We start from the raw sequence: 23,630 nt of genomic DNA on the forward strand, positions 1-23,630 counted from the left end.
AGAGCACCAGCAACCGGAAGAAGAAGACTCAGACACCCACCACCACCCCCACCCCCACCATCAGCCGCAGCAGCAGCAACAGCAACAGCCACCACCTTCCTCCTTCATCCATGGCCATCATCTCCATCATCAATATCCTCAAACCCAACATTTGTATCCAATTGTAGACACAAACCCACCACCACAAGCCCCAAAGAAGCGGACCCATTTGCCGTCGTCATCGTCATTGGCGCAAAACGTCAAACATGTCATGGGAGAGACTCACCAGCAACAACAGGCAGCGTCGTCGTCGAGAATGGGGATGAGGAGCGTGGTCGGCGGCGAGATTGTGGAGGTTCAAGGCGGCCACATTGTCCGCTCCACCGGCAGAAAAGACCGCCACAGCAAGGTGTGCACCGCCAAAGGCCCCAGAGACCGCCGCGTTCGCCTCTCCGCCCACACTGCCATCCAATTCTACGACGTCCAGGACCGCCTCGGCTACGACCGCCCCAGCAAGGCCGTCGATTGGCTCATCAAGAAGGCCAAAGCCGCCATCGACGAGCTCGCTCAACTCCCAGCTTGGCATCCCACTGCCATCACCGTCACCGCGGCCGCCGCTGCTGCTACCACCGCAACCACCACCCACCACCAGGAAGACGAAGAAAATCCCAACCAGGTCGCCATTGATGGCGACGATGATCGTGTGCAAATGCATCACGGCAACAATCCGGACCCCAACCCCAATCCTAACCCTAACCAAAACCCTAGTTTTCTTCCGCCATCGTTAGACTCTGATACCATTGCGGACACAATCAAGAGCTTTTTTCCCATGGGTGCTTCTGGGGAATCCTCGTCTTCGTCCGTACAGTTTCAGAGCTACCCGCCCGATTTGCTCTCGAGAACCAGTAGTCAGAATCAAGATCTTCGCCTTTCGCTTCAGAGCTTCCAAGACCCTATGCTTCTTCATCATCACCACACCCAGAGCCACTCTCATCATCAACAACAAGCCCTTTTTTCGCCGTTAGGCTTCGACGCCCCCTCCGCCGCTTGGTCCGAGCACCACGCAGCGGAGATGGGGCGGTTTCAGAGAATGGTGGCTTGGAACGCCGGCGCCGAGAGCAGTGGCGGTGGAGGATTCGTGTTCAACTCCCCGCCGACACCGACACCAGCTCCGCCGCCGCTTCAGCCATTGTTTTGCCAAAGCCAGATGTATTCTCAGAGGGGACCCCTTCAGTCCAGCAACACGCCTTCGATTCGCGCTTGGATAGACCCGCCAATTGCCGCCACCATCGACCACCACCACCACCACCATCAAACAACTCCCATTCAACCATCCATGATTTCCGGCATTGGTTTCGTCCCTGGCGGGTTTTCCGGATTTCGGATTCCAGCACGAATTCAGGGTGAGGAGGAGCACGATGGCATCTCCGACAAGCCGTCCTCTGCTTCCTCCGATTCTCGCCATTGAGTGTAGCACTAAAACCCCGAAATCTTCTCTAACAGGTCAAAAATTTAACACCCATTTCTCCAATTCATTCAATGTTTCCACATTCTCAGTTTTCACTTGCATTCATTCTGCAGGGCTAATCCATCATCCACAAAGGGAGGCCAAAGAACTAGCTGTTGTGTGTGGTCTTTTGAGCAAATTCAAAGCAATCTGAAGAGGGATTTCGGTGACTTCTATCCAATGGCCTAATCCGCGGGAAGAAGAAATCTGAGTTGGGATTTCAGGTTTTTCGATCCCCGGTTTGCTTAGCTTCTATCAGTTGATTTATGTTCTTAGATTTGCTTTCCTGTTTTGAGCGGGCTTTCAGAGCTCAACTTTGTTGAAATCTTTGTTGGATTGTTATGTGTTTGGGTTTTGCTAGACTTGTATGCTATTGCTGTTTGCTTTTTCCTCATTTCTAGAGTTGGTTAAAAAACAGAACTTTGTTTTTCCTTGTCAAAGTTTTTCGTATTTTCCCCAATCAGAACAGTCTGAAGGCTTTGAATATGACACCAATTCGAGGAAATTTGCTCAAAACAAGGAAACCCCAGCTCAACAGGAGCGGGATAATTGAAATACATTGCCATTGTTTTTTCATTTGAGTTGGGTGTTGCTGTCTCAGTTCCAAATGAGGGAAACATAGGGCCTTCTCCTCTGTTTAGAAAATGGTCACTTTCCTGTGATTGTTTTGTTGCTTTACTGCCTTCCAAATGGAACATTTTGTGTCTCAATAACTTCATCAAACCCGCAAAAAGAATTGAAATCATAGCTGATCTCTTACATCTCTATCACTGTTAGGATGTTTGGGAACATGGCAGGAGAAGTCATTTTCCATGAGTAGTATAGTAGTTGGGAAGAGATAGAGTATTAGCTGATTTTCCAATCTGGTCTCCTCCTCCCAAGCTGGAAAAGGAGGGAATTTAAATTCCCTACTTTAGTGCCGAATCTTGTTTTTGTAGCGTCCTGTGCTCCTTACCATCTGTTTTAGCCTCCTGAAAACGAAACTGGTTGAACTTGAATGAGATTGCTGCAGAATAAATCTAGAGACCCCCGTTTTCCCATATAGCATGATACCATCATGAAGCTTGAAACTTCGGCTACACGCTGTGGTCGAATCTGAATTTTCTTATTTACCCTTTTGGGTTAACGGCAGCTCTCTTCAAAAGTTGTGATGCCTTTAGGATTAGGTGGTAGATATTTGTACCCAGCTCTTGAGCATTTACTCGAGCATTGAGATCAGGTTGTGGAGGAATCTTGGTGAGCATATGCAATCAAGGAGTACGGTGGGTGACTTTAGCAGGTAGACCAAGTGGGGCTAAGTGGAGTTCAACTGCAGGAGGAACCATGAAAGGTGAATGGGGTGAACACAACAAGCTCAATTATAGAAGAATACACAGATGGATACCACCAAAATATAGTACTTGGCCATCAGTATATGGTCCCTACCCTGTAAATCTCAGTGCCTAATAAAAATCTGAGTCTAGCTGGAACGTATTTAAAAGGAAAAATAGAAAAAAAAAAAAAAAGGAACCTTTGGCTTCTATTGGGAATGTGACTTTTGCTTATGCTTTCTGGTTTAAGAGTATCGTTCAACAGGAGAAACAGGTTATTTAAATTTGTAGCAGATTTTGGGACTGTAACATTCACATAGACGAAAAATTTAACAAATGTCAGGAACCTGAAGGCCCTGATATTTAGTTGCCCACTGTATTCCTTGTTTTTTCCAATGAAAGCGATATATAATCACAAGTCACAAATACTTGGCAGGGGTACCAGCACGCATGAGCTAGAGAATATGTGCATTTCTAGAGTTTTAAACAGTTTTTCGTGGAAAAAAATAGAGTTTATTAGGAGAAAGATAGATGTACTGTTAAATAATAAGAGGGAAGCTAATCTTTCTTTGCATATAGATATATACAATTAAACCCCCTTTAGCCCCCTTCTTTAAGGTACACCATAAAAGAACTTGTGATAACATGTGATTTAGAACATCCTTTTGTCTCGAGTTATAGATTATATCCAATAGCTCCAAAAGATAAGGAATTGTACAAGCGTTCTTACGTAGATATAATTACAATGCAAAAATTTTATGATGGTATCAGTCTCAGATGAGGTCTGTTCTTTTATTCTTTGTGCTGCATAGCAAACCATGTTCCTTCACACCAACCAAAAAGGGAAAACATGAGAAACTGAGATGAAAAAGAGCTGGCTTTAAATTCACACCGCCGAATCCCTAAGTGATAATTTGTTCATGTTTGGTGTTTGCTTCTTCAGCTTCAGACCGAGAAGAGCTGACTGCAGTGGTCACTGCTTCTTGGGCAGCTGGCTTTGTAGTTCCCTTCCCATTAGACAAAGCAGGCCTGACTAGAACTGGAGTTTTCATTGTCTGTGGGTTTGTAATTTTTCCTACCTTGATCACATGCTTGGTTTGAGCTTTCTTTGGAAGAGTTGACTGAGCATGAACCCGAGTCTCCCATGGTCGAGCAGCTATCCAGCGCTCCATCCAGCTCCAACCCCAGTTTTCTTTGCCGAGATCATAATAAGTGTGGCCCAGATACTGACTATTGTTGGCCCTCCACTGCAAATTGCATTAATTCAGATAGTATTTATGGAGTAAAAGCCCACAAGGCTTGCAGGTAGAGACAGAAAATAAATTCTTGTAATTTACCCACCTGATGAGAGAAGGCATATGCCATGGCTCTCTCACGCTTAACTGCTGCTTCTTCCCTCTGCTGTATCCTCGAAAGGATTTCCTCCATGGTTTCAGAGCCACCACACCATTCCACCTGTTGGGCAAGTGAATCATTGTCAAGGAACATGCCAATCTTCTAGTACTTTTTTTTTACTTCTAATAGCAAAAGATGTCATAAAACTTTACTAAAATGAGGAGAAGAAAAGAAACATGAAAAAGCAACAACCACTTGAAAAACACTAGTGAAGCGGCCCTTATTGGTAAACAGTTTATTAGTTTCAGGAAGCTTTGAAGGTCCTTGAGCTACCAACAACGATAAATCATTTAGGGTTCACTTTGTTGAAAGGGAAAGAGAGGTTTACACTGTCTTAAATTTCATACTCAAATTGATGAGAGGATTCTTAACTACAAATCATGAGAGTATGAAACTACAATAGCTTCTTTAAAATGAGACCATCATCAAAACCAAGACCACCAGAAAGCCACCGAGAATGAAACCATTGGATGTATAACCGTATGTAGTTGGACACAGTGATGGTTGTCAATACCTCTAGCTCATGCAGCTTTGCCTCAAGTTTCAACTGATTCTCAAGTTTCTTCTGCCTAACCCGACCTTCTTGAGCCATACAATGCCGCCTGGCACTAATCTGAGCCTGTATTCTGCTCCATGCATGTATGTAGCTCAATGTGGTTGAAGCCTGCTTCCTAACAATATCGCCTTGTGTCATCACCTGAAATCTCACTGTCCCTCTCAAACGGTGCAGGTTTTTTCTTGCCTGCAAACAACATGAAAACGAATCACAAACACGAAATTCACTAGCTAATTTTGATGTTCTACTCTTGTGATACAACTGAATCCAATCCACAGATATATTTAAATGTTGGAAGTATTAAAGATCTGGGTGTGATGAACTTAGGCAGAATATCAATCTTCAGACCAGAAACAGAAAGCAAACATACCTTATATGCCCGGTATGTTGTTTGAATTTGAATTGCAGCTCTCTCCTCAACTGGAATCTTATGAACACCGGCACTTTTACCCAAAGCGCCATTGGCAAGACTGCTCGACTCCTTATCAATATGGTGCTTCCCCTTGGAGTTGCTTGATTTTTCGGTGGTTGAGTGCACCTATGTCACAGAAATTATGGGGTTATCTAGTGTTAAAGAGGGAATTTATGTCACAAAAGTATTGGAAATGTTCCGAAGAAGACTAACCTTTGCTGGTTTAGATCTATCTTCCTTCACTTTCCTTAGGCTAATTATCATCTTAAACCAGCCTCCCGCACCCATTCCTATCAATCAGGATGCTGAAATATTTACAAACCCTTGTGTAGATCAAGCAAAAAATCATCAAATCATCATGAGAGGTTTCAGGTTAACCAAATGTTTGATACTATATTAAATTTACCAATTTGACCCAAAAACTTAAGCTGCTAGGTAATAGGTCAATGATATGCACTAAGTTAAGGCCCAAGACCTTAAGAAAGATCATTTGACCCCATGTTAGTCTTCAAGCATGCTTCTTGGCACCCATAAAACAAATCAAACTATGGCTTGAAGAGCCAGAAAACCTAATCATCATTGTTGCTTAGAACTACCAGTCTTGAATCTAGTTACTCTCTTATGTTCTCTCTCAGAAGCTCATGTTTGTTGGCTATTATCTAATAGTTTAAGCTTTTGGATCAAATTGATAGTTTAACATTCAAAATGTAACTCATTAGACATATAGTAGGAACCTGCAGCAGCACGAGAAAGCTATAAACAATGTCCAAAATAAGGGATGATAGTGTGACAAAACCTCTATAGATGTATAATCACCTGAAAAAAAATCATCAAAAAATTAACAAAATAGTTAAAGGCTTCAACAATAATTAAAAACAAACCCACCCATATATTCCATGTTAGAAAAGGAATGAGTATTGCTGAGAACTCAGCTTTCAGACAAAATTTTGGATCTGCAGAGAAAAATGAATAAACATTGCAGTACCCAATTCATTTTTACCTCAAAATCTCAAGTTCTCCCCCCCTCCATAAACACATTTTTATACAACACCATTATCATAAAGAGATTAAAAGCAATAGATAAATCAAGAAACTGGGAAAGAAAATTTGCAGACACATACCAGGGAAGAAGAAAGGTATGGGGTTGGGAAGAAAGGTGGGTGGGTAGTAATAGGAGGAGTAGGAGAAGTAGAAAAGAAGAAAGTTGAGAGAGAAGAGTGCTTTCGACATGGCCCATCGCCAGCTTCAACCCATTGGAAGCTGGTGTTTGATCTTTTGGAAGTTCAACTGTCAACAACACTAAGGGCTGGGTTGGAAATCTGCTGGTGCTTGAGCCACCAAACAGTGGTAGTCTCACCCTCAAATACTTAGAAGTTAGAATGAAGCAGCCCAAAAAAAAAAAGTTTATTAGATTGTTTTTTTGTGAAATATTTGATTAGTCATCTTTAAATAGAGGATTTTATGGTGCGATGTGGTTTAGGACACCGTGGGGTAACACGGAGACTTAAAAGATATGTTTGATTAGTTGAATATAACATGACATAGAATAAGAAATGGAATAATTTATCAGTTATTTATCTTATGTTCAATCAAATATAAATTAAGATAAATGGTAGAATATATATTTATATATAAAAAAAGTAATGGGATATATCTATATATCATATCCTTATGTTAATCCTAAGCTAAGATGTCCATGTATTATAAATTTATTTATTTTTATTCATTTTTTATTTTTATATTACTTATTTTGTAAAATAATTTTTTTTATAAAATTAAATATATGGTTAAAAAAGAAAAACAAAAAAAAAATATTTATAAAATATATTGCAAAACAATATTAATATATGTATTATATATATAATTATTTTTATATATTGAATAACATAGTATAAAATTTTTATTTATAAAGTTCAAATATTTTAATTATGAATATTTTTAAACGTAAAAGAAATTTCATATTTTTTTTAAAATAGAAAATATTAGAATACAATATAATTTTTATTTTAAGCAATGAAAAATAATATATTTTTCATTTGATTTTTTTACTCATTTTACAAGCTAAGTATAAATATCATATTAAATATGTTATCTTAAGATATCATCTCTATTAAGTTTAATATCCAAGGATACGATATTCCATTATAGATCATATCGTAAAATATGCATTTCCTATTCAATGATATACAATATCCTAAAATGCATATATCCTATCATATCTTATTTCATCAACCAAATGTAGTATAATGAAATTATAAAAACAAATGCAAGTTGGCATATGACTAATACATCAATAATTATTGTGGAATATATGACTTCAATAAATGTTGTGCAAGCTACAAAGAACAATGAATTCTTAAACCTAAAGATCGAAAACAATTCAAAAATAGTGATAAGTTGTTGTAATAAAAAGAGCAACACTCTTACTTCTATTATGTCAATAATGAAGGATATTTAGAAGATAGTTCAAGATTTAAATATTTATAATTGTTATCATATTTTATAAGGAAGCAAATAGAATAACATATGCTTAGTTGAGGAAGGTATTTGTAATACAAAATTTATTATTTAGAGATCAATTTTTCCTAGAGATATCGCAAAGTTTTGATTTGAAAATTATTGCGACTCATCTTTCGATATAATTTGTAGATACTTTGTTTCATCATCTCTTTCCATGTAAAAAACAAAACTTGGGGACCATTAGAGGGTGATCATCGTAAAAATATTTTTAATCTATAACTTTTATAGGTAACACTTTTATAAAATAAAAAAAAACATGTATGTTTGTTAGTATATTACATAAAAAATTGATTTTTACAAGAAATATATATCAAATGCTATTCCAAAAATCATTTCAAATGATTTTTAGATTATTAAAGATACTTTTTGAGAATTTTGTCAAGTACCTCATGTAAGAAATCCATTTTCAAACATTAGAAAATAGGTCAGGCCACAATACAAAAATTTATTTATTTTTGGTAGGTACTAAAAAGACATGTGATGTTATTTATACATTTTTTAAGTCTCATTATTTGTACTTTTGTCCTATTCTTTTGTATCTCTGAGTTATTTGTAATCTTGTTGAACAATTTAAATCTCACCATAAATATTGAACAATCTTGATTTTGACTTTGATAGATACCTTTATGGTAAGTTAGTGTTTTTAAAAAACATGTAGAATCTTTATAGCATTTTTTAATAGATTTTTAGAGTTTGTCTGGAAGCGATTTTGGTTAAAATATTTTTGTTAATATTGTTTTTATGAGAAGCATTTTTTTAAAAATAAAAAATAAAAAAAATAGCTTAGAGTTTGTATAATTTTTTTTTAAACAAGTGTTTTCTTAGTATTTTTGGCAATATATTATCTAACAAAAATGTAATTTTTCATATTTTTAAACATGTGTCAAATACTTAATTTTTATAATAAGCAATTTTAGAGTGTATTTGGCAGTAATTCTAAAAAACGGTTTTAGTATTTCTTATATTTAAAATTTTTAATATTTTAAGTATTAAAAAAATTAGAAACACTCTCTAGAATAACTATTAAAAGCATTCTTAATCTCTTTGGTATTAATCAAATTGTAAAGAAAAAATAGGTTAATATTGCAAAGGTTAAAGCATAGGATGTTTTTTGTTTTTTGTTTCTAAAATGAGAGCCCCAATTTGTTTTCATTTTTAGGTGACAAGATTTTATTGAGAAACTTGATAGGATGATTGGTTGAGACCACCCATCTCTGGTGTTGCCACCTACATGTGAAAATTTTTGGGTTCATAATGACAGGAGAACATACAATGTTACAACACTATAAAATGGGCTTTGGGTCCTGTACATGAGATGTGATGGTGTAACTATAAATGGCCCAATCTCACTATAAGTGGAGCAGGTTAGCCCTCTCCCCCTTCTCACTTTCTCATACACCTAGCTCTCGAATTAATTTTCCCAACTCAAAAAATTTCTATCTCAGATTTTGAGCCTTTAGGGAAGAGAGGAGATAGGGCTCACAACTTGTGGAGAAGACAACCCCTCTAGCTTCATTTTCTGCTTTCTTAAAAAACGAAGAAAACGAAGTCGAAGCTCACCTAGAGTACCAAAATCCGAGGTCTAAAGACTTTGGTTTTATTTGGATTTCTTGTTTTCTAGTAAAAAAAAAAAAAAACCCTAAATTTTTAGGTTTTATATGCTCGAATTCCTCTTTCTTGTTCTTGTTTGAAATCTTCATGTAATTGGTTATTTTCAAAGCCAAATCGATATGAAAACAATGAATGATTCACATAGATTTCATTTATGTGTTATTTAGAATTTAATAAGTCTATAATCCGTAATCATTTTTTTTTTCATTTTTTCTTTATGTTCTATTTGATTTATGAGAAAGTGTAGGAAAAGACATACACAAATCAGGACAAGTCGGGCCGGGGATGGGATTTTATTTGAAAACGGGAAGGGGACCATGAACCCACCCCGTTGTCATCCCTGATTCCTTTGGTAGTGATTTATAGGAAAGATGAATTAGTTTGGTCCCGACAAGGCTCAAACCCGTGACCTTCGACTCATAAGACCAATGCTCTAACCAATTGAGTAACGAGACCAAATGAAAATTTTAAGCAAAGAAACAACAAAATCAAAAAGCAAAATGAAAATTTCGAAAGAAAATACAAATAAAAAATGAAAATTTTGAGCAAAAAAAAACATAATCCATTTAGTAGTGACTAAGAAAATGTTAAACAAAATTATAATAATGATTAAAAATCCGTTTAGTAGTGATTTCTAGAAAGGATGAATTACTTTGGTCTTGGCGGGGCTCAAACCCGCAACCTTAAGCTAAAATGCAAAATAAAATTTTAAAAGACAATACAAACAAAAAAAGAAAATGTTAAATCAAAACGCAAAAAAAATTACAAAATTATAATAATTACTAATGATCCTTAAATAGTGATTTATGGTGAGGATGAATCAATTTGGTCTTGGCGGGGCTCGAACCCGCGACCTTCGGCTCATAAGACCAACGCTCTAACCAACTGAGCTACGAGACCATATGAAAATTTTAAGCAAAAAAATAAAAGAATCAAAAAGCAAAATGAAAATTTTGAAAAAAAATATAAACAAAAAATGAAAATGCTAAACAAAGGGCAAGATCAAAGCAAACCAATCTAATTTCCATAGTTATTTGTAGAAAATTCAAAGCAACCCAACCTAATTATTTTATTTATGAAATTTTTTTCTAAAACCGGGCAACATCAAAGCAACCCAAAGACAAAATTACAGCAATGCTTGAATCTGGTCCCGGCGGGGCTCGAACCCGCGACCTTCGGCTCATAAGACCAACGCTCTAACCAACTGAGCTACGGGACCAGATGACTCACATGCCATCTATTGTATTTACTAAAACAGTTTCAAGATTCCAATGAGAGAGCATGTCACCCTTGTTGCAGTCAGTTGACTCAATTCCATATGCCAGAAATCAAACCTAGGAAGTACACTAAAAATAAATTTTCATTGCAAGTGATGCAGTTCTAAAATTGTACCACCTAGGAAAAAAGAAAAATAGGATTTATAATTAAGGACCTAGCTATTATGATAAAGGAGAATTTTATAAATTTAAGATTATGATATTTATATTATAATATAACATATTATATGTTATAAATATTTTTAATATTTATCTTAAAAGGACAATATCTAAAATTTCGCATACCTTCAAATTACCATACAAACCAAACATGAAACACGAAAGAAACTAAATTTATAATTTTGAATCCCATTATTATTAGAAAACAAAATAATAATATCCGTCTTTTATTAAAGGATTAGGTTCTTGTTTAAGATAATTTCTTTTTTTTTTTATTTGTAACCAAATGTTAAATCCCACATCACTTCGGTATAGTTTAATAAAAAATAAGTATCAAAGGAGTACCATACTTGAGTTTTATACTATAAAACACTTTTTTTTTTATATCATAATCACATTTTTTTTACAATGAGATTGGATGAGGGCATTCCCTATGATATTGAAAAGTGAATTCTTCGAGTATATCAAAGACCGACCCTAATTAAAAAAAAAATGCAATCTTCACATTCCAAAAGTTTAATTGAAAATGAAATAATTTCTTATACAAGTCAAAAATAAATTCCATAAAAAAAATAATATTTTCCTTATTTTGGTGTTGTACTGTCTTTTAATTCATAATTTTTAAATAAAATTATCCAAATAAATGCAAAAACACTTGTTCATTTAACAATTTAAAATACAATATAAATATTTATAGTAGAGGTAAAGAGCAAATCTAGATCACAACTACAAAGAAGCTAAGAAAAAGAAAAGAAATCACATGGGGTTGAGCTTAATTTTCCTCCTATGGCACTTCATTGATTGAGTTTGCTTAGCATGCAACTTTCAAAAGGCTTAAAACTAGAAGTAGCACATCCCCACCACTTTGTGAGTATTGGGTAGCTTTCCTACAAGATATGGGTATCAAGTATTGAGATATCATACTAAAGAGGAAACATCCACTTTTTGCCATTAATGTGGAATTTTGTTTGTTTTTGGCGTGAAATTAAGGTGGGGTTTGTCTATATATTGATGCTGAAATGTTCAATTATGTGAGACAGTGACACGAGGGGCTGTTTGGCTGAAAATATACCATGCTCCTTTTTAATTTTTTCATTATGCTTTACTTTGTAAGATCAATTTAGTGTCGTCACAATTGGTTCATTTTGAAGGACAAGAAAAAAAAGAAGGGGACAGAAGCTTTTGGGTTGGGGGATTTCTCAAAAACAGTTTTTCGAAACAGCTTTCCTAACAGTAAATGATACAAAGGTTTTTAAAAGTATTTTTCGTAATTTGAATTATTGTTTGACACACTTTAAAAAAATAATTGATAAAAAATGACATGCTTTCAAAACAAATTTTCAAAAATTGTTTTTTTATCATAAGTAGGAGTAACAATTTATGTTGGTGGATTGTGTTCGTGTTATGTTAAAGTTTAGGCATTCTACTGTATATGTCAACTTAAGCTCGTCACAAATAATAATCATGTTAAAAACATAAATCCAAATATTCATAATTATTAAACATGTAACACATCATATAACCTATTTAACAATTAGGTTTTCCTATTTAAGAATCGGGTGGAGCTTGGTCTTGTATAAATCTATATATTTAATGTATTAACTAAACATGTTTATGATTTAATTTATCTATTTATTTAAAAATAAATTTAAATAGAATTAAATGTGGATTAAATAATTTAAAATTGTAATTAGGTTAATTCATATTAAATTCGTGTTATGCGAGTCAACACAAATTTGATTCAATCTTGATTATAATTAACCCAAATATGTGAAAAGTGTGTTAAGCTTGAGTCATATTAGTGAATTATATCGAACTTTTTCACATTTAATCGAAAATTTGACAAATATATTTTTCAAATTAGAAAACCGTCTCCGATTATTGAAAAGTGTTTTTGTGCCTTAATTAAGCTAGAAATTGTAGAAGAGTGAAATATGACCATGTTTTTTTTTTTTTTTTTCTAATTTTTTTTAATAAATTAATATATTACAATAAATACACTCCAAGCAAAATGTGAAAGCCTAAAAGTCAAAATGCAAAATATATTTCATTCTAAAATATGATAAAAAAATATTATTAACAACCATTAATCATGCAATCAATAATTGTGCTTAATTATTGAGCTCATGATCTAAAAGATTTGATTAGATTTCAAATCAAATTGGATTATGAGAGATGCAAATTTCAAATTATTGGTGGGGTGGAGATCTACAACCTAACACATGGATATAATACTATATAAAGTACAATTGCTTGTTGAATTTATAGATATGATTATAACTTCCAAAGATCTATTTGGTACATTTATGATTATAATAAAAATAAAAATTATACTTAAAGAAGAGTATTAAACTCTACTTTCTACATTAAAAATCAAATATAGGAAACATATTTAGTAAAGGGTTTTCACAAATGGGTCTAAAAGACATTTCTAAAAAATGAAATAATTTTAAAAAATCTTAAGAAAAAAGAATATTATTAAATTTCATATCCAAAATATTCATGCATTTTAATAATTAAAAACTTATATATTAAGGGTTTATTTATATTTAAAAAAATCACTTTTACAAGTTTTAAAATTTGAGATAGTGAATTTTTTTTTATACCCCATTTTTTTTAAATATTTTTAAAAAATATTACTTTATCAATTTTAGAATCCACAAGTTTTTGTATCTTAGGTAAGAAATATTATTATCTTTTTATTTTAATAATAAAAAATGTGTCCAAATGAACTAAACAACACAAAGACATTCTAGATTTGAGGATTTCATTCCACTCTAAAAATTTGGAATTTTACCATCAATTATGGCTTTTACCATTAAAATGTTTTTCCAAATACATCTTAAATCTTTAAAATATATATAGAACTTTTTTTCTCCCCTTCCAAACAGCCCTTGATCCTCTTCCATGTCATCTATATATATTATCTTGTGGCTCAGGCACCAAAAACACTTCTCAATCCAAACAACCCCTACAAGAACAAAGAGAAAAATCTCCTCAGAATCCAATGAAACAAAAGTGGGAAGTTGACACACATACTTTAAAATTACATGTTATAAATGGGTCATTCCAATACACAACCCAAGTGGCTTCATTTTGGCCCCAAATGACCATACAATAAATACAACCTAGGACCCATTATCCTTCCCTTATGAGTCATGACACCCACCCATGTTGATGGCTCCATCTTCCATCACCAAACAAACAGATAGAATCAACAATCAAAAAGGAGAAGAAGGAAAAAAAAACAAGAATGAAATATGGGGAAAAGAGAATCTTATGAATAAAACCCTAGATGGGGTCCTTATATTTTGTGTATCTAACAAAATCTTGGTTGCTTGTATGCAAAGTGGGGTGGTATCATTGAGGAGAGAGGCTGCTCCACCGTCCCTGTCAAAAGGGATAGTGGGTGGATTGGTCTCTTTAAGGCACAATTTCTTTTGTTTTCTTTCCAAGGAGTTAGAGACAGTTTGTTTTGGCTAAGGTGGGTCCCTTTGAGAAAGGTAGAGTTTGCTTTGCTTATTGGCAATTTGGCATTACATATGCGAAAGATTTGCCAAGTTTCATTCACCTTTCACCTTTCAATTTGTAAATTTTGTGTCAAATTGGCAATTTAGCTTAAGAAAAAAAATGTAAGAAACCAGAGTTTCAAAATACGATTTCAAATAAATACTAAAACTATAGTTTTAATATGTTGTTTCCAACTTTATATTGAAACCGCAATTTCAATTTGTAAATTTTGGGTCAAATCGATAATTTAACTAACACAAAAAATGTGTTCCTAATATAAATTTAAAAGGTTTCAAAACGTGGTTTTAAACATTAATTAAAACAATTTTGAAAGATGGTTTATAAAAAAGAAAGAGATTCTTTTGAACAAATGTTTAAACCCAATATCAATCATAGTTTTACAGCTTAGTTTTTCTCTAAAATTTGAATAAATTTCAATAGCATCCCTATCACAATTATTATTGCTATTATTCATTGATTGCCCTAATTTGAATCCATTTAAATTCACTATACCATTAATGAAAAAACACTTAACAAAATATAAAATGAATAATGGGCATAACAAGCAAAGACCTTGCTTCTAGTTGTTTTTAATTTTTGCTTTTAGTCGTAGAAGTAAATGTAAATCAATTATTTCATCATATGATTGAATTATCTTTCCCAATATGAAATATTAAAACAAATTTATTTCATTTAAAGAATGTAATTATTCATACTTAATCATATAGATATTATCCGTTTTGGACAAAAAAAAATCTCACTATTTGATATAGGATATTATTTCTGCATGAGAGTGTTTGTGATATCCCACATTAAATAGAGGAAAAAGTTTATAGTGCTATATAAATATAAACTTTTTTTAACCTTATAGATGTGTTTTAAAATCGTAAGAGTCTTTTAAGTTTAAAATATATAATATTTACATAATTGGCTGCAGATGATACAAAGAAACTCATCACTCTAAATTATATTTTTAGCCAAGTAAATTTTATTTTATTTTTTTCTAAATACAAAATGTCACATGATTTAATAATATCTAATTAACCTATATGCTAACTCTTCTTTTCATCGAAACTTTCTAAAAAGCCTCATCTTTTTCAAATATTTTCATCTCAATTTCCAATATCTTATGTTGCTTTAAATTATTATCCATTTCAACTTGATTTTTTACAATTTTACCTTAAAATAACCTAATTTTTTTATATTTATGTGTTGTATTTTTGTGAACTTAATTGATAAATTATATGTTGAAATAATTATTTTTTATTTTTATTTCTTATTTCTTTGATGATAATGTTGAGTTTTTCTTTCGTTAAATTATATAGTGAAACATTTTTTTTTGGATGAAATGAATTTTTCTTTTAATCTCAAAATTAATATAAAATTTAGTGTTTCTTTTCCATTTTTAATATTAAGGAAAAAAAAAAAAGCAATCATGGTTTATTGTTGTAAATAAACTAAATTAAGCCAAAAAGTATTTTTTAAAACCATTACTATAATGAAATCATTTTTAATAAAAACAAATTTAACAAAAAGGAATATAAAAATTACGTGTAAACTTGTTTTAATTTTTTTGTTAAAAAAGTAAAAAAAAAAAAAATAGTAATAATTTTTTTAAAATATTTTGATCTTGCTACATCTTATCCAAAATTTTCTTTTTATTTAATCAAACTTTTAAAAATATTAAAATATCATTTTTAATACATTTAAAACTTATGATTCTAACATATGAATCAATCTCATAATAAAAACAGTTACTTTTGTTATTACTCCTTAAAAGTTTGCCCTTAATCGACAAATACCAATAACTAGAACATTGAACTAGTTGGCTTTGATAATAATGTGTATTGTATTAATTAAAGGGTAAAAAAATTATATTTGTTTAGGGGTGATAAAGTTTGATATGATTCGTCATTATGTTTTTCATAGATTTAGATTGTATATAATTGAATTTGGGTCAAATAATGTAAATATGCATAATTAATTTAATAACTAGGTAGTTTTTGGGACAATTTACACAACATAAATTTGATTTGAATTGACTCATTTAATAATATTGTTAATTAACTAATTATAACTTTAATCTATTTAATCCGTATTCAATTATTTTAAATTTATTTTTAAATAAATAAGTAAATTGAGTCATAAATATATCTAGTTGAAACATTAATCATATAAACTTATACAAAATTTAGCTCGATCTCATTATTAAATAAGAGTACCTGATTATTAAATGAGTTAAATGATGTAATTCATCATGATATATCTGATTTATACATAATATCATGAAAAATGGATACAGATTATGGACTGCTACTTAATATCGATAATAGGTCTAGAAAAGTATCTAAAAATATCATTAGATATTTGTACCTTGTTCAAACTAAGGAACCATAATAGATTCCATTTTGAGAGAGTTGAAAAAACACCATCTCATTTAAAGGTTCTATACATCTGTCATGTCCTAACACATTTCTTTATACAAAGACTCCGTTTTTTCCTTTTTTCGAATGGTAAATATTTCTCAAAACATAGAGTGTGAATCAAATCCATGTTTGAATTAAAATTAAGATACCGATGCAAGTTCTTCCCTTTTGAATAAAATAGATTCATATCTAAAAGAGGTTGACAATAAGTTCTTTCAAAATTAACTATTTGCCCCGCTATTAGAGGTGTTCCAAAAATGTCTACGATCAAGTAAATAGCTTTACTAACAAATGGATTGGATCAAGTTGGAAAATGAAAAGATGCATAAGTTATACATTTAGTAACCACTTTGTGGAAAATCATTAGGTATGAATATATTAAATATTCGTGACTTTGTTTAATAATTTGGTACTATTTAGGTTTATGTTTTTAACTCGATTATTATTAGTACCAATTTAGGTTAATCTACCTAGTAGAATGTCTAGACTTTGACACCGTACATCAACACGAATTATCATCCTAATTCAATTATATTTCTACCTTTAATATATGACTTTATGGCAACATGCATTTACCAATTATCTAACTATAAATTAAAATTATCTTATGCAATGTACTGAAAATGAAACATGTATGTTTTGAAACATCATAAATATTTCATAAGAGATAATTATATATTTGTCATTTTTCTAATTTTCTTTAAGAATTGTGAATGGAGTGTATAATAAAAGGGATTTTTTTAATTCGTTTTGAGGAAGAAGAAATTGAAGGGTTGGTTTCCTTGGTGGTGTAGAACATGTTATGACATGTTAAAAAATTATTTTAAATTATTTTAAATACAACATTTATATGCATAAAATATTTGATTTTAAAATGAAAAAAGTCAACAAAAATTATAATAATTAGCCTAATAGCATTTATAGTAAACAATCTTTGAAAAAAATTATATAATTAAAAAACTAGATAATTATCATAACCATTAATATAATAGTAATAGCACAATAATTAGTATAGGATAATAATTAATTTTTAAAATTTAAGTTCAATATTTATTGCCAATTTGGGAAGAAGGTATTGGAAACCTTTGCACAAATCTTATAATTGAATGACTATATTATAATTAATAATTATTTATTTATACGCTAATTACTTTAATATATTTGTAAATGAATTATTTTAAAATATAACATTTAGGAAAAAAAAAATGTTTTCATACACTCATATGAAAAAAAGAAAAATCATAAAACATGAATTAAATTTATAAAATATAAATTTCAAGTAATCATTTAAAAATAACTAACATTTCACACACATTTTAGTTAAAGGTATTACCTTTGACCATTTAAGTATTACATTTTAATGATATAAGTACTATCAAATATCCTAGGTGCTGCATTTGACCTATGAGTGTATAAAACTTGATTTTTTATTTTTATATATACACTTTTTCTTGAACATTTATGAAAAATATCTTCTTTGAAAGAAAAATTATTGAAAGAGACTATTAGACTATGTAATAAAAATTATTTTCATTCCATAATTATTTTCAAATATACCATTTATGCTTAATATTTATTTTAAATAATATTTCAAGTACTTCTAGAATAAAAAGTACAAAAATATTAAAAAAATTAATCTAACAATAGTAACCTAATTAGTATGATTTAAAATATGAGACAACAATTGAGATAATTATTTTCATACCATAATTTTTTTTCACAAAAAAAATTGAATAAGTGTGTTTTTTGGAAGAAAAAGAAAATAATTATCATAAAAATTAAAGAACAAGTAGGGAAGTATTATAATTATTCAATAAAATTAATAATCATAATTTTTCTACCATAAAAGGCTAGCAAGAATTTACATTTTTTGTGAAGAACATGATGGATTGAATTATATAAAGCAGGATGAGATAAAGATTGATGTATAGAAAAATAGTCATTCCTTGAGAAAATTTGAGAAAGATGGAATGGGTGAAATGTGGATGGAGGGGGATGAGGGAGAGAAAGGAAGGAAAAGGGGTGGAAGTTGAGGAGAGAGGTGGCCCACAGTGGGGGGCAATAAAGCTGCAAGACAGCCAGAGATGCCTTTAAATACAACAAACAGGCAAAGATGACATTGCCTATCAATACTGGCTGTTAACTCCATTTGGAACTGCAAAAACATAATTCAGAGAGAGAGGGAGAGGGAGAGGAGAGAGGAGAGAGGAGAGAAGGGAGAGGGAGGGAGAGAGCTTTGTTGAGAGTGGGTCTAGGAGTGAAAGGAGGAGGGAGTGGAGCGAGGATTTGGGCGAGAAATGGGAGAGAAAAATATATTCAGAGTGCTTAGATTTGCATGGTTTGAATTTTAAAAAAAGAAGGTTTTTTTTTTTTTTTTGGTGGTGTGTGGGTGGATGGGTGTGTGTTTGATTTCATCATCTCTCTCTCAGACAAACAACTGTGTTTGAGAAAAATCAGGAACCCATCAGATACTCACTTTCTTTCTCTATCTACCTACAATCTTTGCTGAAAAATTGGCTGGGCTTGTGGGGGTTGTTCCTCTCTGCTCTATAAGTTTTGCCAATCTTGACTTGCACAAGTTGAGAGATTTTAGGTAAATCTTTGATGGGTTCTTTGTGGTTCCTCTAGATTTTGCAATTGGGTGTTTTTTTTATCCTCCATATTCCTAGATTTTGATTGTTTCTTTCAAAATCATTTGGTTCAGATTTGGGTCTCTCCCTGAAACTCTGCATTTGGGTTTGTTTGAAAGTTTTGAAAGTTTCTTGTTATGTACACATTTTGATGGCATTGAAGAAGAATGGCACAGGAGGAGCAAAACCATAGGTGTAGTGGGAGTAGCAGTGGCGGTGGTGGAGGAGGAGGAGGAGGAGGAAGGCCCAGCAAAAAGCCAAAACAGAAGAAAATCCCACAGAGGGGACTTGGTGTGGCACAGCTTGAGAAAATTAGATTGGAAGAACAAAACAAGAAAAACAGTCCTGCTGCATTTTTCTCAGATTCCTCCACCTTATCCTCATCCAACCCTTCATATTCATCACTCTCACTCCCCAATTACCACCACTCCCACTCTTCCTCATTAATCCCTTTTCCTTCTCCCTCCCCACCCAATCTTCATTCCCCGACCTCTCAATTTAGGCCCCCAAATATAGATGTTGCCCACTCAAACACTGTTCCATTGCCCAACCCAATCTCCAATGGGGGATTTAAGATTGGGTTTTCGCCTTCCATACCAGTCTCTGGCCATGGACATGTTCCCAAATTGTGGAACCATGAGTTAAATCTTGAGGGGGAGAATCCTAGAGTGGATCATGGGCTAGTTTTTCAGCCGCCTTATGAATCAAACCCCATTTGGCCTCTCCCTACTCTGATGCAAAGGGCACAACCATATCAGCAACCTTCTTCTTCAATGGTGAGACAAAAAGGTTTTCATTATTTGGATTCTTTGTTGTGTTTTTGTTTGGTTGGAAAGTGATTTTGATGTTGTGGAAATCTTTAGGTCAATGTCTCATCAGGAACTTCATCATCACCTATACCAAATTTTCAGATAGAGCCCCCTTCAAACCAAAGCTATTATGGCAACAACTACACATCCATGTGGCCAGAGGAAGAGAAGGTACATTCAACCTTATTTAATTTTTCTAGCATTTGGTCTCTTATCCTCTTTTATCTTTTAGTTTTCTTATTTTATTTTACTTGATAGAGGCATATGAAAGATAGGACTTTTTTTAGTTATGATTTTGCTTCATGTAACCATTTTCTGATTGAAATGGAGGCATATGAAGGTGAGATAGTAGTTTTAATTTATTTTTCCTAAGAATTTTGAGTAGCTACTCACATTTTGTCCTTGGAATTATAAGTATGAATTGTTCTCTAATGGTTAATTGGATTAAAATTTTGTATAGATGGTTGGGGTGAAGAGGCCATACCCATTCTCTCTGGACAATCCACCAGGCCCCTCTTTCAACTCCAAATTTCCTACCTTTGATGCTCCTATAAGATCAGATGAATCAGCTTCATATGGAAATGGAGGCACATTCATTTTGGATGTCGGAAATGCCATTTTCAGGTCAGCTTTAGGTTTCATCCATTGGCCTTATATTGAAATGGTAAATCATTATAGTTTGTTCATATGGTGTTTGTTTCTTTCAACCTTTCTCAGAGAAGGCCCTTCATGCTCAACTTCATTGTCTGAAATTGAATCAAAGAAAGGCATTAGAGAAAATGGGGGTTCCAATGGGGACTTTCTCACATTGGCACCTCCCTCCATCACTTCACCACACCCAAATACAAGATCAAAGCAGCCTCCTGGTCATCCAGCCTACTACAACAAAGACTCCTCCGAATTCGAGTCCTTGCCCTACCAAGTAAAGCTCAAACAACACAATCCCGCCTTCCATTTCCCAACCCCTTTTCCAACTCCCAATCTCATTATCTCCAATTCTTGTTTTAAGGGAAACACGGGCGACCCAATTAGGCCGCACCCAACAGGGCCACTCCAGCATCAGCAGCAGTGGCAGCAGCTGCCTTTCTACAATTTCCTGCAGCCGGCAAACCCGCAAAATGGCCCAGCAGCAACCAGTTCAAGCAATTGCAATGGTGGGGAAGTAGGAGGAAGTGTTGACCTCAACCTAAAGTTGTAAATGGCTTGTCCTAGCCAAAGGCAATTTCTGGTGGTACCTTGATAGTTCTTTCTCTGCATTAAGCCATTCTAGGATGGTTCTCTTCTATCTTTTGTGTTCTATATGACTTAGCAGTAGAGTAGACACCTTGAGTTTGAAAAAGACCCCAAAATCTTGAGCATGTAAGGATGATAAAAGAAACAAAAAGGGGTTGTAGATTTGCTTGTTTGGATTCTTGGGCTCTCTCTCTCTTTCTTTTTCTTTTTCTTTTTTTCTTTTTTTTGAGATTATGGTGAAGTTTAATGGATATGTGTATTTTGTGTTTGGTTTTGGTTGGTGGGTGAGTGAGGGATTCACATTCACTCCATTGGTAACAAACTTTTTGCATGTGGACTTGTGGGATTCTGATTGTGCCTTTGTCTTTTATTGTTTTGGTAGGGTCCTCAAATCTCATCTCCATTATTGCTGCAGATGAGACAGAGAGACTCAGGCTGAAGAGGTCATGGTTTGAGGTGGTGGGAAGAAGAAGAGATCACAAACTATTAAAAATGTAAAATTCAAGAGTGAATTGATCCCAAGAAAATTTACTGATTCATGGTGATAAGTTTGTAAAGACAAATGTTTTTTATCCTTGAAGATTGTTCATCTGTGGATCTAAGCTTGTGTGTTTAGCATTTTGAATGTTTGGATTTTCTTAGTTAAAGAAATTAAAATAAAAAAAAACACTGTAGGGAGTATTTGATATTTGAAATCTAAGCACCATTCCCAAAAAGCAGAGGGAGTTGTATTATATTCAAAGTAATTATGAATCTTATGTTTTTTAAAAATTTATAATTTAAAGAAGTAATTTTTTTTTTATTTACTTTCTCACATTTAAAATTTTTTGAACTGTTTATTTAAAAAAAATAAAATTGGACAAGAGTCTTTATATTTATTAAGTTTTTATTTTTGAAAACAAAAAATAAAAGAAAAATACCAAGGGTACAATTGAAAAATGTTATTTTGAATCTTGTTCCCTTTATTTGTATTTTAAAAGATGTTTGGTAAAATTTATATTTATTATTTAATAATTTAAGTTGATTTGAAGTTAAATTATACTTAAGTTGTTAACTTAAAACTTATTACTTAATTCTTACTTTAAGCACTAAAATTGTTTGATAAAATTAATTTACACTTTATTTTAAATAATCAAATTGACATATTTATCCTTATAAATTATAACTTAGGTAAATGGGGTCGTAAAATAGTAAAAAAGATCGGAATTAGAATAAATAAAGATAAAAAAGTAAAATAAAGATGTGAATTTAAGAATAAGTTAATTATTTTTACTCATTACTTAAATTTTTTTTTTTTACTTTAAGTCATATTATTAAGTTATTTTACCAAACATACTTAATTTACTTAATGACTTAAATTAAGTTATTACATCACTTGAAGTTATTAAGTTGATTTACCAAAAGCACACTTAGTCTCATTCCTTTTTATTTAGATCCCATTGTTTATATTTTCATCCAATATAATTAAAATTGTGAGAAAACGGAATTGGGACACTCATTTAGGAAAAAAAAAATATGAAAATAAGAAATTATATTTTTAAAATCAAATTTATTTTTATAAGTCATAAAATATTTAGAGTTTGGTGTAATCTTCCATTACTTTCCCAACATGATCCCAAAATACCCTTTTAAATTAGTAAGAATACCCCTTAAGGTTTTGAATTAAATGTTAAAATGTTGAATTTTTTCAATGAATAAATATTAAAAATTATTATATAGAATAATCATTGAAAATATATCAATGAAAAAAATGTTTCCTATTTTTGTTTTTTTTTTTAAGGATATTTATTATTTGTGTTGTAAACTTGCTAAATTATCAATAATAAATTCTAAAGTTTAAACCATAAATAATTAAAACATTTAAAATTTATCCTCCTCTCATAAGAATAAACTCATAAATGTAAGTTTTTGAGAGAGTGATTCAAAGAGTTTTGGATACACTCTTTTTTTTTTTTAAAAAAAATACAAAAATAATATTAATTTTTATATAAAGTACAAAAACTCTTAAATTCTTATATTTAAAAAAATTAAATAATTTTTATGGTCATAAAGTTTTTTTTAAAAAAATGTATATCCAAACCAGAATAATTAATAAAATTTATTTGAATATGAAAAAAAGTTTACATAAATTAAAAACTAAATCCATAAAAGTTTTATAAGATTTTAAAACATTAGTTATTGTGAGTGTTTAGCAAGATTGATAATTTTTTACAAAAACTCCTAAATGTCTCCTAATTCAGGTACTCCAAATCCTTTCTTGTGCTACTAGTCTAATAAAGATCAAGGTGTTGAAATA

The 23,630-nt window shown here is 32.0% G+C and overlaps 3 protein-coding genes and 2 non-coding genes across 9 annotated transcripts; 2 read left to right on the plus strand and 3 right to left on the minus strand.

Annotated features, from left to right (window-relative positions):
- The first annotated feature begins 243 nt into the window (after positions 1-243).
- LOC100248756 (transcription factor TCP4) lies at positions 244-1,880 on the plus strand. The gene is made up of 2 exons (XM_019217397.2): positions 244-1,482; positions 1,561-1,880. The coding sequence occupies exon 1, from the start codon at positions 251-253 to the stop codon at positions 1,445-1,447; it is 1,197 nt and encodes a 398-aa protein (XP_019072942.1). The 5' UTR covers positions 244-250; the 3' UTR covers positions 1,448-1,482; positions 1,561-1,880.
- Positions 1,881-3,444: 1,564 nt separating this feature from the next.
- On the minus strand, positions 3,445-6,431 carry LOC100253850 (protein IQ-DOMAIN 10). 4 transcript variants are annotated; one of them, XM_019217398.2, is made up of 7 exons: positions 6,281-6,431; positions 5,894-5,975; positions 5,373-5,464; positions 5,118-5,285; positions 4,706-4,933; positions 4,138-4,251; positions 3,445-4,043 (listed from the first exon to the last, which is right to left on the minus strand). In XM_019217398.2, the coding sequence occupies exons 3-7, from the start codon at positions 5,445-5,447 to the stop codon at positions 3,699-3,701; spliced, it is 930 nt and encodes a 309-aa protein (XP_019072943.1). In that variant the 5' UTR covers positions 5,448-5,464; positions 5,894-5,975; positions 6,281-6,431; the 3' UTR covers positions 3,445-3,698. The 4 variants fall into 4 exon arrangements, with proteins under 4 accessions (XP_019072943.1, XP_010644145.1, XP_002282973.1 ...); XM_010645843.3 differs by having other exon boundaries at positions 5,373-5,449; positions 5,956-5,975; positions 6,281-6,430; XM_002282937.4 differs by having other exon boundaries at positions 5,373-5,449; positions 6,281-6,430.
- A 3,685-nt stretch (positions 6,432-10,116) lies between these two features.
- On the minus strand, positions 10,117-10,190 carry TRNAI-UAU (transfer RNA isoleucine (anticodon UAU)). The gene has a single exon. It is a non-coding gene; the product is annotated as a tRNA-Ile (tRNA).
- Positions 10,191-10,435: 245 nt separating this feature from the next.
- TRNAI-UAU (transfer RNA isoleucine (anticodon UAU)) lies at positions 10,436-10,509 on the minus strand. The gene has a single exon. It is a non-coding gene; the product is annotated as a tRNA-Ile (tRNA).
- Positions 10,510-18,617: 8,108 nt separating this feature from the next.
- On the plus strand, positions 18,618-21,683 carry LOC104877499 (protein SPEAR2). 2 transcript variants are annotated; one of them, XM_019216918.2, is made up of 5 exons: positions 18,618-19,255; positions 19,367-20,068; positions 20,156-20,272; positions 20,562-20,725; positions 20,819-21,683. In XM_019216918.2, exons 2-5 carry the CDS (start codon positions 19,460-19,462, stop codon positions 21,297-21,299), a joined length of 1,371 nt encoding a protein of 456 aa, XP_019072463.1. In that variant the 5' UTR covers positions 18,618-19,255; positions 19,367-19,459; the 3' UTR covers positions 21,300-21,683. The 2 variants fall into 2 exon arrangements, with proteins under 2 accessions (XP_019072463.1, XP_010644146.1); XM_010645844.3 differs by having other exon boundaries at positions 18,663-20,068; positions 20,819-21,023; positions 21,111-21,683.
- Positions 21,684-23,630: the final 1,947 nt, after the last annotated feature.

The sequence above is a fragment of the Vitis vinifera genome, chromosome 19 (assembly GCF_030704535.1).
Source record: "Vitis vinifera cultivar Pinot Noir 40024 chromosome 19, ASM3070453v1".
NCBI lineage: Eukaryota > Viridiplantae > Streptophyta > Magnoliopsida > Vitales > Vitaceae > Vitis > Vitis vinifera.

Excerpts from the sequence above, each read along its gene's own strand:
- LOC100248756 (XM_019217397.2), top strand. The coding sequence starts at position 251 with ATGGGAGAGACTCACCAGCAACAACAGGCAGCGTCGTCGTCGAGAATG.
- LOC100253850 (XM_019217398.2), bottom strand. The coding sequence starts at position 5,447 with ATGGGTGCGGGAGGCTGGTTTAAGATGATAATTAGCCTAAGGAAAGTG. Across the intron at positions 5,286-5,372 it reads ATAGATCTAAACCAGCAAAG|GTGCACTCAACCACCGAAAA; the intron begins GTTAGTCTTCTT and ends TCTGTGACATAG. Across the intron at positions 4,934-5,117 it reads CAACATACCGGGCATATAAG|GCAAGAAAAAACCTGCACCG; the intron begins GTATGTTTGCTT and ends TGTTGTTTGCAG.
- LOC104877499 (XM_019216918.2), top strand. The coding sequence starts at position 19,460 with ATGGCACAGGAGGAGCAAAACCATAGGTGTAGTGGGAGTAGCAGTGGC. Across the intron at positions 20,273-20,561 it reads TGTGGCCAGAGGAAGAGAAG|ATGGTTGGGGTGAAGAGGCC; the intron begins GTACATTCAACC and ends AATTTTGTATAG. Across the intron at positions 20,726-20,818 it reads GTCGGAAATGCCATTTTCAG|AGAAGGCCCTTCATGCTCAA; the intron begins GTCAGCTTTAGG and ends AACCTTTCTCAG.